This window comes from Mirounga leonina, unplaced genomic scaffold (genome assembly GCF_011800145.1).
Source record: "Mirounga leonina isolate KUSES-001 unplaced genomic scaffold, KU_Mleo_1.0 Mir_454, whole genome shotgun sequence".
NCBI lineage: Eukaryota > Metazoa > Chordata > Mammalia > Carnivora > Phocidae > Mirounga > Mirounga leonina.
Window position 1 is genome coordinate 18108607 of NW_023270763.1, and position 16367 is coordinate 18124973.

General features: G+C 54.1%; 1 protein-coding gene across 4 annotated transcripts in view; it reads right to left on the minus strand.

Annotated features, from left to right (window-relative positions):
* KATNIP (katanin interacting protein) overlaps positions 1-16367 on the minus strand; it is a 184418-nt gene that overhangs the window by 7536 nt on the left and 160515 nt on the right. For 3 of the 4 annotated variants that reach the window (XM_034989016.1, XM_034989018.1, XM_034989019.1), the window contains 5 exons: positions 15350-15428; positions 9368-9545; positions 4749-4914; positions 1854-2011; positions 262-326 (listed from right to left, as the gene is read on the minus strand). In XM_034989016.1, the coding sequence (XP_034844907.1) occupies positions 262-326; positions 1854-2011; positions 4749-4914; positions 9368-9545; positions 15350-15428 (646 nt within the window). Of the gene's footprint in view, positions 1-209; positions 327-1853; positions 2012-4748; positions 4915-9367; positions 9546-15349; positions 15429-16367 lie in introns of all 4 variants that reach the window. The other variant, XM_034989017.1, reaches the window with a different exon arrangement.

The window sequence follows — 16367 nt, forward strand, 5'->3', positions numbered from 1 at the left end:
CTGCGCTGCCTCCCAAAACTTCAGCCGGCCAGGGGGTGGGGTCTGGAACCCTGTCGCCGCCCCCCGCCCCAGCAGCACCCAGTGAGCCCAACGCCCCGGGAAGCCTCCCACCGTCCCCTAGGTTTCCCAGCGTGGCGCCCCAGCTCCTCGGCCGTGGCCTGCCCGGAACCCCAACACTGCTACAAGGGCCAAGCCCTCTCCTGGGGTACCGGGTGCGACCCCCGAGGGCCCGGGATGCACAGACAGGTGGGAGGAGGATACAGCCACAGGGCATCAGGGGCGCCTCGTAGTCCATGGTCGCCCGTTCCAGGCTTTGCAAGTCGAGCCTAAAAAGACACAGAACAGCACAGGAAGCAGAAGATCGCGATGACCCTGATGGCTGGTCAGTTATTCCCCCGGTGGTGGCGGGGTGGGGGGTTCCCTGGCAGTGGGGACCGACCAATGAAGTGTGTGCCCGCTGTGGAGTCCCGTCCCACCGCGGGGGACTCGGGCACCTCGGGCTTGTCTATATGGACTCTTCTTGCTTCAAAACAACCCCGGGAGGTGCGTACTTTTATAGCCCTGGCTTGCGGGTGAGGACACAAGCACAGAGAAGTGAAGTCACTTGCTGAGGGCCACATAGCTGGCAAGGGGCAGAACTGGGATGTGACTTGAGGTTGTCCGATTCTGGAGTCCGCTCTTAACCACCCAGCCCTCCTGCCCTTCCATGAACAAGGCAAGTCCACACTGTGCTGAGAGCTGAGCGAGACCCATGCCGGGGCGGCGGCCGGGAGGGAGCGCGGGGCTGGGGCAGGCTACCCGAGGGGGTGGTCTGGGAGCCGGCGCCTGAGCTAAGAAGGAGGCGGCCACACAAAGATCAGAGCTGAACCTTCCCCGCAGAGGAGCAGACAGAACAAAGGCCCTGTGGTGTGGGGCAGGATGGGAGGCGCGCAGAGAGAGGCGGCTGGAAGGTGGGGCGTACCCTGCAGGCTTTGACTTTGTGATCCCAAGCAAGTGGCTTCAATAGCGGGGCCTCAATGCCCACATCTGTAAAATGGGCACAATAACCCCTTCTTCAGAGGGTGGGTGGAAGGGCGCCCTGAAGGATGAATACAAAGCCTCCGAAGAGATCCGGCACTTGGGAGGAAGGGTTCTCTCCCCCTGCACACTCCTCCCTTGGGGCCTCTCTCCCTGGTCCCCAGGCCAGTACCCTCCAGGCCTTGCTGGTTTTCTTCAATTTCAAGGGCAACGTTATAATTAAGTTGCTGTTCTCAATGACTGGCCCAAGAAGTGATCCCAGCCACAGTGGAGGGAAACTCATTTTGTTTTGTGAGCTTGGCCTCTGGCATCTGGACATCGGTGGGGGTGAGGGGGTGGGGGGGAAGGGGGGTGCGATTAAATGAGTACACTGAACGTGGCATTTACAAATTGTTATAAACTTAATGCAGCTGAGACGGGGCCAAAAAATACCAGCGCACCCATGAAATGTTAGGCTCTCATTTCCTCTCTTAGGAATCTTCCTAAACCAGGAACTCGGGACCAAGAGAGAGAAGGCCCTTCCCCGAACTGGCCGGCGGGTATTTCTGGAATGAACGCAGGCTGGAGCCTCTTTTCCCAGCAGGAAGTGCAACGAAGCATTAAAAAAGCTCAAGCACTCCAGACTGTGGGGAACCCAAACATCCCCAGACAAGGTGGGCACATCCCACGGGCTTCCGCGGAGGCTTGGCAGAGCTTTAGAAAACCGCCAAGTTGAAAAGCGATGCGTTTGATCATCATTTCAAAACCTTTAGGTAGCGACTTCAGAGCGATGCGTGAAGCCAGCAGCCCGGGGACGGGGACGGGGAGGGGATGCTCCCGCCGCTGCTCGCCCTCACCTCCGGGCTGGCTGGGGTAGCTGGCGAGCCTGGAGGTAGTCCACAAAGAGAATTTCTTGAGCGAAATCAAAGTGGCAGTTGCCCGGCCCCTTCCGGATGAGGAAGCCCTCCGGAGGCGAGACACACAGGCCGTCCAGGGAGATGTGGACGATTTTGGCCTAGCAAACAAAAGGAGAAACACGCCTGAAGAAAGGAGGCCAGCCAGCGTGCAGGTCAGCGGCGCGTGCCGATAGGTGCTGATGCCCGAGCAGGCCGAGCGTGATGGGGAGTCCTCACGGAGCCCCCAGGCCTGAGACATCGCTTGGTCTGGCCCTTCTCTCAGACTAGGACCACCTGGCCAGGTACCCCCCTCCGCACTCCGTGCCAGGCGCTGTGCTGAGCACTGGGCGGAGAGCAGGGAACCAGGCAGGTGTGGCCCCTGCCATGGTGGCCCCCAAGTTTCAGGGCTGCCACCTGACTTGGCCCAGCGCTGCCCCCCATCTGACCGGCCACAGTGGCCTGAGGTGGCACGAAGTGGTGAGTCCCTTCCTGATCTTCCTCCTCACAGCCCCAAGCTCGTGCTTTCAGGGCGGGTACTCCCTAGCAGCATCCTTGGCAGATTTGGGCCAACATGTTCCCCTGGTCTAGGACAGATTTTACCAGCCGGAGGCCAGGATCTACCAGTAAATCTCAAAGTCTGAACGGCAGGGTCTGGAGTGGCTCATCTGCTTCCCTTGGGCAGGGGGGTGGTGGGTGAGCAGAGAGGGGCAGTGGGCCAGCGCTCTCTCTCTCTGACTACACATTTTGGAATCGGGACTCCCTGCATCTTCGTGGTGAGCAACGTGGGCCCAACTGCTGACCAAACTGGTAGATTTTCACCTCCAGGCGATGCAGGGGAGCTCCTCCGTGCAGAGAGGGGCCCTGCCTGGGTCCCACTGCTAACTAACTAAGGCCCTTGGGGCCCTTCATTCCTTCAGCATTTCGGGAGCCCCTGCATGGCAGCTGGTCACAGAGCATGTAAGCCTAAAAAGTGTAGGGTAAATGGCTTCAGGTATGGCTTGATATGGGGACCCAAAGGCTGTCCTACATCTCCCCACTTGGCTTTGCTCAAGGCAGATTCAGACCCTGGCCCAAGGGCTGGACCTGGACAAACAGAACTGTCACGCACTGGTCATATGACCAGGGACATGGAACCGGACCAGAACCATCAGCGGAGACACCTGTGATTTTGCTGGCTCGCCTCAAAAGAGGAGATCCTTCTTCAGCAGGACATGGAGCTAGCCGTTCGAAGCTGGCAGCAGACAGAGCAGAGGTCCGGGAAGGCCCCCCCTCCAGGGCCAGCCCCTCCTCTAGGAAGTTCCCCTGACTTCCCCACACCTGTTTATTCCCTTGGACAGAGCTTCTATTATCACCTCCATCTTACAGCCACGGAGACTAGGAGTTCAGAGAGGCTAAGCAATTTGCTCAAGGACACGCAGCAGAGATCTGAAGCCCCATCTCCAGCGTGTAGGGCCCGGCTCTAACCACACACCAGGGGCTGTCACCAGGGTGCCCAGAGGGCCTTGGGGGACACAGGCACCCGAGGCATCTTCCCGGGGAGGCGCATAGTTTCCATCACCAGCACTCTGGGATCTCCCGCTCCAGACTCTGCCCATCTCCCCACCTCCTTCCTCCCACAGAGGCCACTTGTCACCCGCGCCTACGCGGATGGCAGCCAGGCCTGGGAAGCGGGGGCTCTGGGTCCAACATTTCCAGGCAGCCAATCCAGGTCACAAGCCTTAGCTGGAAGGACTGATTCGCTCACGGGAATGTACAGGCCCAGAGACACGACTTGAGCCAGAAGAATGTGTTCTTAATGCCAATATATCTGCCTTTCTAAACGTGCTGACCTGACAGCACATTCGGGGAGATGCCAGCGCGGCCCGGGAGGATCTGTCGTCCCAGAAGGGGAGCGCCTGGGGGCCGCCGACTCCACGCCGGCAACCCCCCCCCAGTTCTACGGGGCCCGTGGGAGAAACTCCGTGGCATGTGTGTGGTGGGGAACCACACCCGGGGCTCCCGGGACCCGAGGCTGAGGCCTGGCTTTGTCAACGGCCGTGTGGCAGAGGATGATGACCACCTTCCCAAGGGAGGTATTAGCCTCTTCCTCCTCACTGTACAGATGGGGAAACGGAGGCCCAGTGAAAGCAGGCCACTCGCCAAAGGTCACACAGCTGGCTGGGGTCAGAGCGGGGATTAGGACCAGGGCCTTGTGACTTTAGGGCCCCACCTTGTGGTGGGAGGGGATGAGCGTACCACAGTCCAGAGTCACACGAGGACAGGAGAGCCCATGCAAAGGGCACTTGTGGTGTTCTCCTTCTGCCGTGCAGCAGGGGTCCCCGCTCTGTCTCACCCAGCAGCAGGACAGAACAACTGGAGTGTGGGCTCTGAGCCCAGCAGATGTGCACTGGGGCTCGCTGTGTGACCTTGGGACGAGTGAACGCACTGTTCCAAACCCCAGTTTGTAATACCCTGAAAGCGGGGGAATAACACCTGCCTCCCCGAGGCTGGGGCGAGGGTCCCCTGAGAATGAATGGGTGCAGAGTCCACAGCTCAGGGCCTGGCCCCCAAAGCGCTCAATGAACAACAGGGCCCCAATCCACCATTATGGTTCGGGGCTGGGCCTGCTGAGGATGCCCGACCCCCAGAAGAAACAAAGCACTTCTGTGTCCCGAGTCTGCCCTGGGCTCTCGAGCCCACATTTGCTGGTTGCAGGAGAAGCAAATAGCAGTGCGCTCTCTCCCTGGCTGTAACCCCCCAGCTCCATTTGGAAAGTTCTGGAAGATTTATGCTCCTCTCCGGCAGCCACACCAGCCATTCATCAAGGTGCCATTTCCCTGACAGTGGACTGAGCACGGCTGCTATTCCCTAGCTTACCCCACGATAGGTGTCCTCAGGAGATTTATTGTAGTTCCAGAAGCGCAGGCCAGCAATGCTTTCGGCTCTGTCGAAGCGGATCGTGACCACGTGGTCCAGGCCAGGCAAGAAAGGAATCAGCCACATGTGCTCATCCTCCATGGTGATGTTCACTCCATCGATTAGCCTGCGAATAGTGAGGAGGGAGCAGTGAGGTGGGGCTCAGCCAAGACCTGTGGGAGAAATCAGAGTGGGGGGGTCTACACCTCCTTATGGCCCCCTGCACCCTGCCTGGCGTGTGGCCGAACTGGGCTTGTTAAACGGAGGTGGGACTCATTACAGCCACCGTGAGGGGCCACGTCTCATCTGTAAAATCAGACAAAATAAAGAAACTGGAAAAAGTAACAGTCTGTGCTGTTAAAGGTGTGGCAAAGCGATCATCAAGGTTTAAAATAAAGGGGGGACATGTGTCATCTTTCAGGACCCTTTAACCTGGGGATCCCATTTCTGGAATTGTTTTCCTCTAAGGAAAATATGTGCAACCTGTTGGAAAGGCCATCTGCATGAAGATATTCATTATAGCGTTGTTTATTTATATCAGCAAAAAAAGGAAAAAAAAAAAACAAAACCCAACAACCGAAAAAACCCAAGTGGTCTCAAAATACAAAGGGTTAAGTAAATCTATACAGTTGTTAATGCGATAATCATGAGGATGATGCAGTGACATGGAAAACGATTTTAATGCTGGAAGATGAGGACAGGGGCCAGGAGAGACTATGCAAAAGTGAAAAACACATTCGTGTCAGAGAGAATGGAAGGTGGATGCTTTTCTCTACTTTCCAAACTTTCTGTAAAATGCTGTATTGGCTCTACGGTATTTATTTATTTATTTATTTATTTTTTCATGTAGTGTTCCATGATTGTATGGTACATTTTGGAAGAATTCAATTCCTTCTTTCTGGTGCCCAGTGAGAGAGATGCTAAGGCACTAGGGTGAACTTGGCAGCTCTTGGTGTGGGAAAAGCACAAGAAGGGGCAGGTATGTCTGTGGGGAGCTGGTCTGGCCCATAACCATCCAGCCTGGACAGCCTAGGGAAGCCCCCCACCCTTAGGAGGGAGCCCCTAGCACCTTTGTGTTCTTCTCAGCCGCTGTTCTGAATGAACTCGTCACCTCGCCCGCAATCCTATCCTGGCCAGTTTCTGGTTCTCCTGTTCTGAACATCCTCTGCCTCATCCTTCTCAACTTGGCCTGTGTTTGTCTCAAAGACAAACTGACTGCCCTGGACTGCCCAGCACACCGCAGCCCAGACCCCAGGAACAGGGGCCCAGCTCTCAGCCTCTTGGGTAACCCTTCCCCCCACTCCCTCCTAATTTCCTGGTGACTTTGAGGCTGCTGAGCTGGGAGAAATTCCTAGATGTAAAAATAAACTTTATTTTTTCCTTTTACATCTTAAAGTTCTAGATTTGGAATAAATTTTACAATCTAAGTGTTCATCCAAGGAGGTAATGTTTCTTTTTTTTCTCTAAAAGGCTGTTATTAAATTGATGGATGGTGTGTCTTACAATTGCTGGCACCTTAAAACTGAGGAAATTCAGCAATTTAAAACGGAGGTGTTTGTGGAATTAGGTTGACTACAGAACCTTCCATTTCCTTCTAAAAGCAATTACTTCTGTGTCCTAGACATGGGGCTGCCTCCATAGCAAAACTGCTACCCAATTCTGAAAGTAGGGAGAGTTGCTGAAGTCTTTATAGTCGATGGTGAAGGGAAGTCCCTACAGACACCGCTAAGAATATCTAGATATTTCCAGCTCTGTCTACAGAAAAGCCTAGAAACTGTGACCAACCCAGTAGCAATGAGCATCTCTAGTGGCTAGATTATGGTCTCTAAATACCACTTCCCGCTAGAAGGAACCAAGGCTTCTTGGGAAAAATGGCTGATTCCATGTCTGGAACAAGAAATATACAAGGGGAGCCTGGACTATCTTGTGACATCAGAAAGCAGAAAAGCTGTTACAGACTACTATTTTAAAAAAAGGATCCAGGAGCTCTCAGTATCTAAGAGCATCAATAAGATAAAAACTGCAATAAATTGAAACCTTTCAAACATAGTCTGTTTAAATCCATGATTTATGAACACAAACGTTTTAAAGTATGCCAGGGAGGGGCGCCTGGGTGGCTCAGTCGTTAAGCGTCTGCCTTCGGCTCAGGTCATGATCCCAGGGTCCTGGGATCGAGCCCCGCGTCGGGCTCCCTGCTCTGCGGGAAGCCTGCTTCTCCCTCTCCCACTCCCCCTGCTTGTGTTCCCTCTCTCGCTGTCTCTCTGTCAAATAAATAAATAGAATCTTTAAAAAAAAAAAAAAAAGTATGCCAGGGAAACAATTTTTTATTTTGCAAACTGAAAAACAAAGGGAAAGAACCAAGCATTTAGACTGCCTTTCCTATTTGCATTGTACCTCAGGGTAACCAAATAATTGAAGAAAAATTTCTCTTTATTGGTGAAAAAAGAAAATGATAGGATCAGCACACCACCATCTTGCAACCAAGTGGATCTAGCCACTGAGCACTGACCGCCAATGTCACAAAAAGCTTCACCACCACACATTCTATATGTCCTGAAGGGAAATCACAGTGACATCCACACCCCCAGGTCATGTCTTGCCCCAGTGGTCAAACCTCAATCTGATCAGGCGTCTAGATCTAATGAACAATTTACAACACACACAGGGGCCTGAGGAACAGGTTAAACAACACCATGGAGATGCAGTCCAGACTCTGTAGGGCCAACAAACCTTTCTTCAACAGATAATTTGTAAGAAAACAATGAAAAAAGATGGAAGGGAACCTAGAGATTATAAGAAGCTTAAGAGACATATCAAAGAATCACAACATATGGTCCAATCACAATGTATGGACCTTATCTGGACCTCAATTTAAGAAACAAACTTAAAAAAGGAAGATGAGGAGACTTTCAGGGAAGCAGGAACATGCTGGGTGTCTAATTTAGGGAATCACCATTAATTTTTGGGGGTGTAATAATAGTACTTTTCTAAAGTCCTTATTGTTTAGAACTACATACCAGAATGTTTAGAGATGAAGTGCTATCAGGCTTGGGAGTTGCTGTGATCATATAATCTGGGTGGAGGGGTTTGGTGATTGGGCGGGTGTGGATGAACAAGTGGGGCCGGCCATGTGCTGATCACTTTTGCAGTGGGAGCTGGGTCTGTGGGGTCCAGGCCTAAGTATATGGGTGATCTGCCAAGATGCGGAGTGCCGAGTGGTTCATGAGCAGACATGGACATGTGTGAGGGCCACAGTTAAGGGGCCCCTGAAGGGAAAGCAGGGAGGAAGCAGGTCTACCATTGACTGCAGGTGATCAAGACCAGGCCGGGGGTGCAGATGTGGTGTGGTGATCCCCTTCTACTGATAAGGCAAGCGAGGCAGGGGGAGACAGTGGAAGTCAGTGGTTAGGTGCATGGGTGTGGATCTCCCATGGACCTCTGTTCAGATGACTCTGCCCTTCAAAACTAGTCTCGGTGACTTCTGGCCAGTTTTTAATCTTTCTGTAGCTCAGTTTCATTTGTAAAGTGGGGGCTTCTTCGGGCTGTTTGAGGTGTAAATGGATGAGTATCTCTAACCTGCTTAGTGTAGCCCTGTGTCTGGCATTTATTTGGGGCTCTAGGAATAGCCACTATAATTTTATTACTATCCAATTACTATCGTAATTGGAGAGGTTAAGAAACTTACTAGCTGGCAAGGGGCCGAGCCAGAATTGGAACTCTCATCCCTCTGACCCCTCTAGGCTCCTCCTGTTTACACCTCCAGGCAGAGCCCAGGCCTGGCAGCTGTCCCGAGCAGGGGGCCAGCACCCGTCTGCAGTGATGGGCGCATGGACTGATGCTATTATCCCAGGCTTGCCCTCTTATTGACTGGCCCCAGTCTGGGCTGATGAAATCAGACAAAAGCAGAGGAAAGCGCCCACGGCCACCCGCCGAGACTTCCAGAACCATCCCCTCCAACCATGAGCAATGGCAAGCTTTCAGCCCCCGAGAGGGGGCGTTGCTCATGCTCAGATGCAGAGCCGGCCCAGCAGAGGCCTGCCAAGCTCTTGCTGGCGTTCCAGGCCCTACGCTGAGCATGGTGGACACACAAAGCATGACTGTGTCTGGGAGCAGCAGAACTCTGCCCACCGCTTCTGGCCGTGTGGCCCCGGGAGGGGGTCACCTCCCTTTCCCAAGCCTTGGTTTCCCTTGACTCTAAAATGGGATAGACCACAGGGGGCGCCTGGGGGGCTCAGTCAGTTAAGCGTCTGACTCTTGATCTCAGTTCAGGGGTTGATCTTGGGGTTGTGAGTTCAAGCCCCGTGTTGGGCTCCACGCTGGGCATGGGAGCCTACTTAAAAACATATAAATAAATAAAATGGGAAGACCACAGGCCTCATGGGGTGGCTGGGGAAGGTGCAATAGGGAACGCTCTTTGATGTTTGACTCTGGAGTCAAAGATTCAGAGCAGGTCCCTGAGGCCCGGCTCTGCATCTGAGCCCGAGTGACCCCGCCTCTCAGGGGCTGAGAGTGTTCTGTTGCTCGCGGTGGGAGGGGATGGCTCTGGGGGTCTGTGTAGGTGGTTTCTTACAGACACTTACTTGTCCAGGGTCCGGGAGTCATCGGTGTACTCAGGGAGGTCATTTAGGTCTCTGGGGGAGGCAGAGATCTGGTGCAGGCTGATGGGCAGTGCCTGGCTGTCCTTGCCCACCACTTCCAGGCCCGTGAGCCCCAGGTAGTGTGGGTCCCCCCAGGAGGCGGTAAAATTCAGCTGAAGGCCTGTAACAGGAGGAAGAGTGGCCCATGAACACCAGAGGTTCCGGAGGAGGGCCCAAGATGGAGACGGGAAAAGGAGCTACCTTCAGCCCCTGCCAACTTGAAAACCCAGACTCAAATGAAAGTGTCTTTGGGCGGTCTCTCTATCTTTTCTCTTAGTGACCCTCAGGCCTGGGACACCGCTGATATTCTGGAAATGTCTGCAGGATGAATGGACCAATGTTGTTTACACTTGCACATGGGAGGCGCCTGGGTGGCTCAGTCAGTTAAGTTTCTGCCTTCAGCTCAGGTCATGATCCCAGGGTCCTGGGATCGAGTCCTACCTTGGGCTCCCTGCTCAGCGAGGAGTCTGTTTCCCCCTCTCCCTCTGCCCCTCCCCCCACCCTGCTTGTTCTCTCTCACTCACTCTCTCAGATAAATAAATAAAATCTTTAAACCTGCACATGGCCCTGGATCCTTTCTCATGCATCCACCACGTTGCCCCTCCCCCCAGCTTAACACCCTAGCGCGGCTTCCCGGGCTGCTTGGCCAACAGGCCTTGTCCATCTAGCTTCTACCTACTTGTCTAACCTCATCTTATACGAGGGGGCGCGGCTCCACCCAGATAGTCTTTCACTCATTCCTATTTCCATTCCTCTCTCCCGTCACAGGGACTTTGCCCATGCTGTTCCCTCTGGAACCCACACGGCCTAGTTGTGCTCACCCTTCAGATCCCAACTCACTTCCTTAGGGAAGCCCTTCTGACTTCTCTGACTTCATCAAAACTCCATCCACAGCCTGCCATGTCATCGTGAACTCTATGCCCTGGTCACCGCCGTGATCTTGTGACCATTTGGTAGGTGCCCGTTTGCCCTGCCAGAGGTGAGCTCCCTGAGGGCAGAAACCCCATCTGATCTGCTAGACCTTTGTGTCCCCAAAGCCTGGCACAGTGCCTGACACATAGCAGGAGCTCAGTCCAGATGGACTGTTTAAATAAGTAACTGCTTGTAGGCAGCTACGTTGATACAGCACGTCAGGAATGGACATTTTATACAAATTGGGCACTATCTCGAGACTTCTTGGGATTCAGGGTAAGGAAGTGTTTTATAACTATACCTCCATCTTTTTGCCCCCGCCTCACCCCTGCTCCATCAGAGACCATCTAGAAGTGACCCTCTGTGGTCCTGGGGCAATACGGCCCAGGTGAGTCATCCATTTGCCCAGAGAGCTCAAACTGAATGAAGCCCTTGGTCAGGTCCTATCAGGTATTTGGCTAGAACTTTTCTTTCCTTACTGGTCTCCCATTAGAGCAGGACTAAGCCTGAGCGAACTCTCTATCCTGGGAGAATTTGAGGCCTCTTCCAGCACCCTCCTGGGGGGCTGTGTTCAGAAGATTCACACCCTTTGCAACTTTCACAGAAGTCCGCCTGGATGTCACGTGGTCCCACCCAGTTGAGCTCAGGTGTGGAGGCAGAAGCCCAGGGAGGCCAAGCCACCCAGTCTCCCTGGAGATCGGCTTCTTCTCCTACACACCTGTCATTTCCAACATACGTTTTGTAACTCAGCCTCTGATCCTTCTGCTCTCCATGGTGCTCAGGCAGCACGGAGGACATCTTGGGGGCAGATGGAAATGACGCATGGCCAGCATGGTACCGGGCACATTCTAGCTTCTCACGGTACCAACAGCATGCAAAATGGCCACAGATTCTTTGCAATGTGACTCTGCTGCTTTTTCCATCCAGAAGTGGGAGTCCATTTCTCACTCCCTGAGCCTGGGCCACGTGATGTGCTTCAGCCAATGGGAGAGAAGCAGAGAAGGCAGGGACGGGCAGAGGACGGAAAGCGCACACGTGCGCCTCGCTGCACTTGGGAGTCCTGCCGTGGAAGGAGCCAGGCGCGCCTGGTCTCCCCGTCACTCGGGCCAACAGCCTCCCAACTGCTGGATGTGGGAGAGAAGACATCCGAGGTCATCTGGCCACCAGCCCATCTGCCAGCTGACCAAACCCGTGAGCAGGCCCAGGAGAGGCCAGTCAAGCCAATGAATTGTAAGCCGATCACGGATTAAACAGTGGTTGTGCTAAAGCCACTCAGGTTTGGGTCGGTTTTGTCTGCGGCAAAAGCTAATCAATACATTCCTTTTCATCCCAAGTCTGTGTTCAAATGTCATGTCCTCAGAGGGGCCTTCCCTTACCGCTCGCATTCAAATGGCAGCCCCCCCGCCACCCTGCTTCATTTTTCATCACAGCACCTGTCACTACCTGACAATGTATTCTCCATTCCTTTGCTTGTGTGTTTTCTTGTCTTTCCCACTAAGATGGAAGCTCCCTGAGGGGAGAGGCTCTGTTAACTCTGTGCACTGTTGTGTCCCCAGAGCCGAGAACAGTATCTGGAAAATAGATGGTCAATAAAAGTTGTTTTTCTTTTTAAATAAATGACGGATCAAAGAGTATGTATTCAGTTGACAAGCACAGGTAAATGAATCAAAGTAAGATCACTGAGTTTCACCAAATTCATAGTTAATGGTAAACAAATATTTATTGATCATCTACTATGTACAGAGCCCTGTCCTTGGACCTGGAGACCCAGGGGTCAACACATGGCAGAATCTCTCTGGGAGCTTCCATTGTAGTGAAGACAATCAGATAGGATAGTTCCACAGAGCAATGGATGCCATGAAGCCAAGAAGGCGTGAGTAGGGAGAGACTGAGGGGAGGAGGGGGGTTGTGAGGATGGTGGTAGCGGTGGTGGGGGGTGAGGGAGGGCCTGAGGTGATGACACCGGAGCTGAGACCCAGCTGATGAGTAGGAGGCTGCCATTCCTCAGCATTCCTGGAAGAACATTCCAGGCTGAGAGGACAGCAGGGGCAGAGGCTCCAGGATGGGAACAAATCTGACCTGTGGTTAGAACCAAGTGATCAAAGGGGACAGTGGAGGGAAACGAGGTCAGAAGGGTGGGGCAGAACCTAGAGCACGCCATGAAGTCTGGATTGCCTTCTCTCTGTGGTGGGGAGCCCCTGGAGGGTTAGACTTTGAAGCGGGGGGCTCACTTGAAACGCCTCACTCGGGTTGGGGGTTGGGCTCTCCAGGGAGACCAGGGAGGAGGCGGTTGTGATACCAGGTACGCTGGACAAGGGGTGGCCCTCCTGAAAACGGAGGGAAGTGGCCAGATGCAGGATCTGTTTTGAAGGTGGCAATGCCAGGATGCTCAGTGGCTTGTGCAGAAGTGAGGGAAAGAGACGATGTTTTTGACCCAAGCGACAGAGTGGCTGTGGGTACTGATCCCGAGAGGCAGAGTGCATGGAGGTGGAGGAGGGAGTGGATTTGGATGAGGCGATCGCTGTGAGGGAGAAATGCCAACTCCCCGGGGGAAAGCAGGAGGGGGCCCCCCCAGCCTCTCCCCGGCTGCCCCTTTGCTGGCCTGGCACAGGGAGCTGCAAGGACATCTAATTTGGGGTTGCTCCGAAAGCACCTGCTCTCCTGTTTGAGCTAATATTCACGTTCCATGTTCATTTTCCTCTGGTGTATCAATTAGTATTTATATAAATGGAAATTAATTTTGTTATTTCTCTCCCACGTTTCAACTCTCTCAGCTACTTTCTTATTCATCACTGCTGATATTTGCAAAATGCCCAAAATTAGTGTCATCTGCAAATTAGCAAGTCATATATCCCCTTTCAAAACATTAATAGGATTGGCCATATTTACCAACCCCGGCGCATCCCCCCGGGTCACGTTATCAAAGCGCTCTCCATTTGCACAGGCTGGTGAAGTGGGTTTAGGATTTTAGAGACAGTGGAGGGAAAATAAAAAGGTTCAGAGAAGAGCGAGTCGGAAATCACATGCCTCCAAAAGCGCATAGGATGCTTAGTCAGGAGGTTCTTCCTACCAAGCAGAGAAGCAGAGACATCGCATGTTCCTCATAGCTTTAAAAGGGGCTCTGAGCTCTGCTCCGGGCCATACTCCCAAAGGTATTGGAATACATTTCTGAGAAAGGTCAGAAGCTGGTTCAGCAGGAAGGACGTTTATAGACAGCATCTTTGGGGAAATCATCAGATGAAGGGGACAGTGGCTGCTTCGGGGCCAACCTTCCTTCCTTCCTGCCCTGGCTGTGGCACTCTGACCTCCACCAGAGCACAACTAGGAGGCTGACCCCTCGCCTTGGGCTCCAGGGATGGGCTCTGACCCAGGCCTGGCCAATCCGGGTTTAGCATCTCACCCCTGTTCCTGCCCCGCTGGGTGAGCCACGCTGATTGTCTTATGGATGGGCACATGACCCAAGCCAGGCCGGGGAGACCTGACTCTGGGCCGACTGTTGAACAATGGGAACAGAAGCTCTTGCATGGACAGGGTCCCAGTGGGAGAAAAGGCAAGAGAGAGTGAGACAGTGCAGAGGGCAGAAAGGAGACACCAAGGCTTGATGACGTCATTCGCACCCCTGGAACCGGCTGTATGGACGGAAAAGAACTGAGTGCTTGGGGAGATAAGGCAGGGGAAGCCTTAGCATGGTGCCTGCGCCGGAGATGAAACCAAGCCCCAAACCAGGCTCTCGCCAGCACTAGGCTGGTTCTAGAAATTCTCTGTTGTCTCTGAGTAATTGAGAGAAACTGAGAGAGTGTTCTGGAATGTAAGGAGCTGTGAGGATTCAAAGTAAGGCATCTTCCCCTCTTCTAAGAGGGAATTTGTCTTTGTGCAGCAAGGGTGGGAGAGATGGTTCTTGCTGGGCACATGGGCAGGCTTCCTGGGGAGGAGGGGCTGACGGCAAGGCCTCGAGAATGGGGTGCGCAGGATGCTGAGGGGCGCTGCCTGGGTCCCACTTCCCCCCCACCGTTTGACCGAAGGACTCATTCCTCCAGTGGAGGGGAGTGCTGAGGGCTGAGGGCTCACAGATGAGTCCGCCCACATGCACTGCCCTTGGCCTTGCCCCTCCCTAGGGGCAGCCTGCACCCGAAACACGTAGATACAGGCGTATAAAGGCCTGGGCCCCTCATCCAACTCAGGACCACTCTAAGGGGCCTTTGCAGCTCCGTGTGCAGCGGGCAGAGGCCTTGAAGTGACTGCACGGGGCCCAATTCCTCCCTCTACCATCCTGCTTGCTGCCCTCCCTCAAGAGCACGCCCCAGGGAACTCCAGCTGGTGTGACTGCGAAGAGCTGGCTGACAGAGCCTCCCTAACAGGGAAGGGCAGGGAGATCAATCAGCCAGGACCTCGGGGTCCTGAAGATGCCCCAGGATGCAGCACAGGTACTGGTGGGTCCGTGCACGGAGGGAGAGAGGCGCTGGCTAGAAGGGTCAGCAGGGAAAAGAAGAGGGCATGGACTCAGTGAAGCCCAGACGGGATCTGCTCAGAGGCTACAGGATCTGTTAGCAGCCGGCAGGCTGAACATACAACCTGTGTTTTGTTTGGCTCATATGGTGTTTTAAAATACTATAAAATTAGTCACCAACACTTAAAAATTTGAAGATTTCACACAAATATCCAGATTTCTGTCTTCTCTGAAGACCCAGCACCCTGGGCTAGGATTCCTGCCACCCCCGCCCCACCTGGAACAGGGAAGAGGCATGTTTTCTTTGTGTGTGCGTCTGAGTTTGAGTACCCTTCTGGAAATGCCTACTGCAGAGAGGTATCCCTCCTCCGAAGTGATGCGGGCCTGCCGGGGCCAGTGAGCCCAGTCCAGACTGTGTCAGACCCCACTTGTCCCGCAGCTTGGCATCCCTGCAATGTACAACCTGCCCAACTGTCCAAGGAATCCCTGCCCCAAGTGGCCATGACACACCCTGGCCCCTGATGGTCCTCCTGCCACTGGACACTGTCCCAAAAGAGGATACTCACAGATCCCATGGTAGATGCCTGGCTCTGGCGTGGTTACTTCGGGGGCAGGGGGACTGGATGGCTGCTCTAGCCCCAGGGCCTGTGCACAGGTTGGGGGAGAAACAGAGGGAAACGAGGTGAGTTTAGTGATACCCGCACAGCTGGCTGGCTGTTCTCCCAGATACTGTTATGCACCCTGAGCCCCAGGTAACCCCCCGTGTCTTTTTTTGCATTTTCTGCCACTGTGGAAGCTCCGTGACAGGTAACATGGGCAGATCCAGAAACCCTTGTGTGTCTGAGCCCCCGCCACCAGCTCCTACTGGTAGGGGAGGAGTCTGACGCCACCAGCTAAGGGCATCAGGTTTTCTGGAATAGGGAAGGACCCAACAGATGTTTACCTAGGGAGCTGGAGGAAGGAGGGAGGGAGAAGGATCAGGAGGGAGGGATGGAGGGAAGGAGGGGGGACCAATCCAACCCGAGGCCTGGGCATCTGCATTTTTAAAGCCCCTCAGGAGACTGGCAGGGGAAGCCAGGATAAAGCAGCCCTGGTCTAGAGGCAGTCACAGTGGGCAGCCACTCCGCACCATATACATTTTGCTCATTAGACCTCTACACCATAAGTTAGGGCAAAAGGGCCTTTACTACGTTGCAGACAAGGAAGCTAAGATGCAAAAGGAAGGGAAGCTGGTTTCGGAGTTTCGGTGGGGATGGTGTTTCGGTCCCAGGAACAGTGGCGCCCTCGGCCCAGCCCCTAGACACAGCCTCCTGAGGCCCTTGGAGGAGAGTGAGGAAGGTGGCCTGCCAGGAGCATCCACGATGCCCAGCAGCCTCGGTCACCAGGAAGGCTGCTGCCCTGGCACCCATGTGCCTTCTTTTGCCTTCCCTGGCTCCCTGCCCTCCCGGAGCCTCCTGGGACACTCCCTGGTGGGTGCGCTGACCTGGATACCCAGCCAGGTGGGGTGTAGCTCCAGCCCTGTCACTTTCAAGGGGGGAGCCACTGGCCTCCCAGCACTCGGGCTGGGAGAAGGATTCCTCCCTA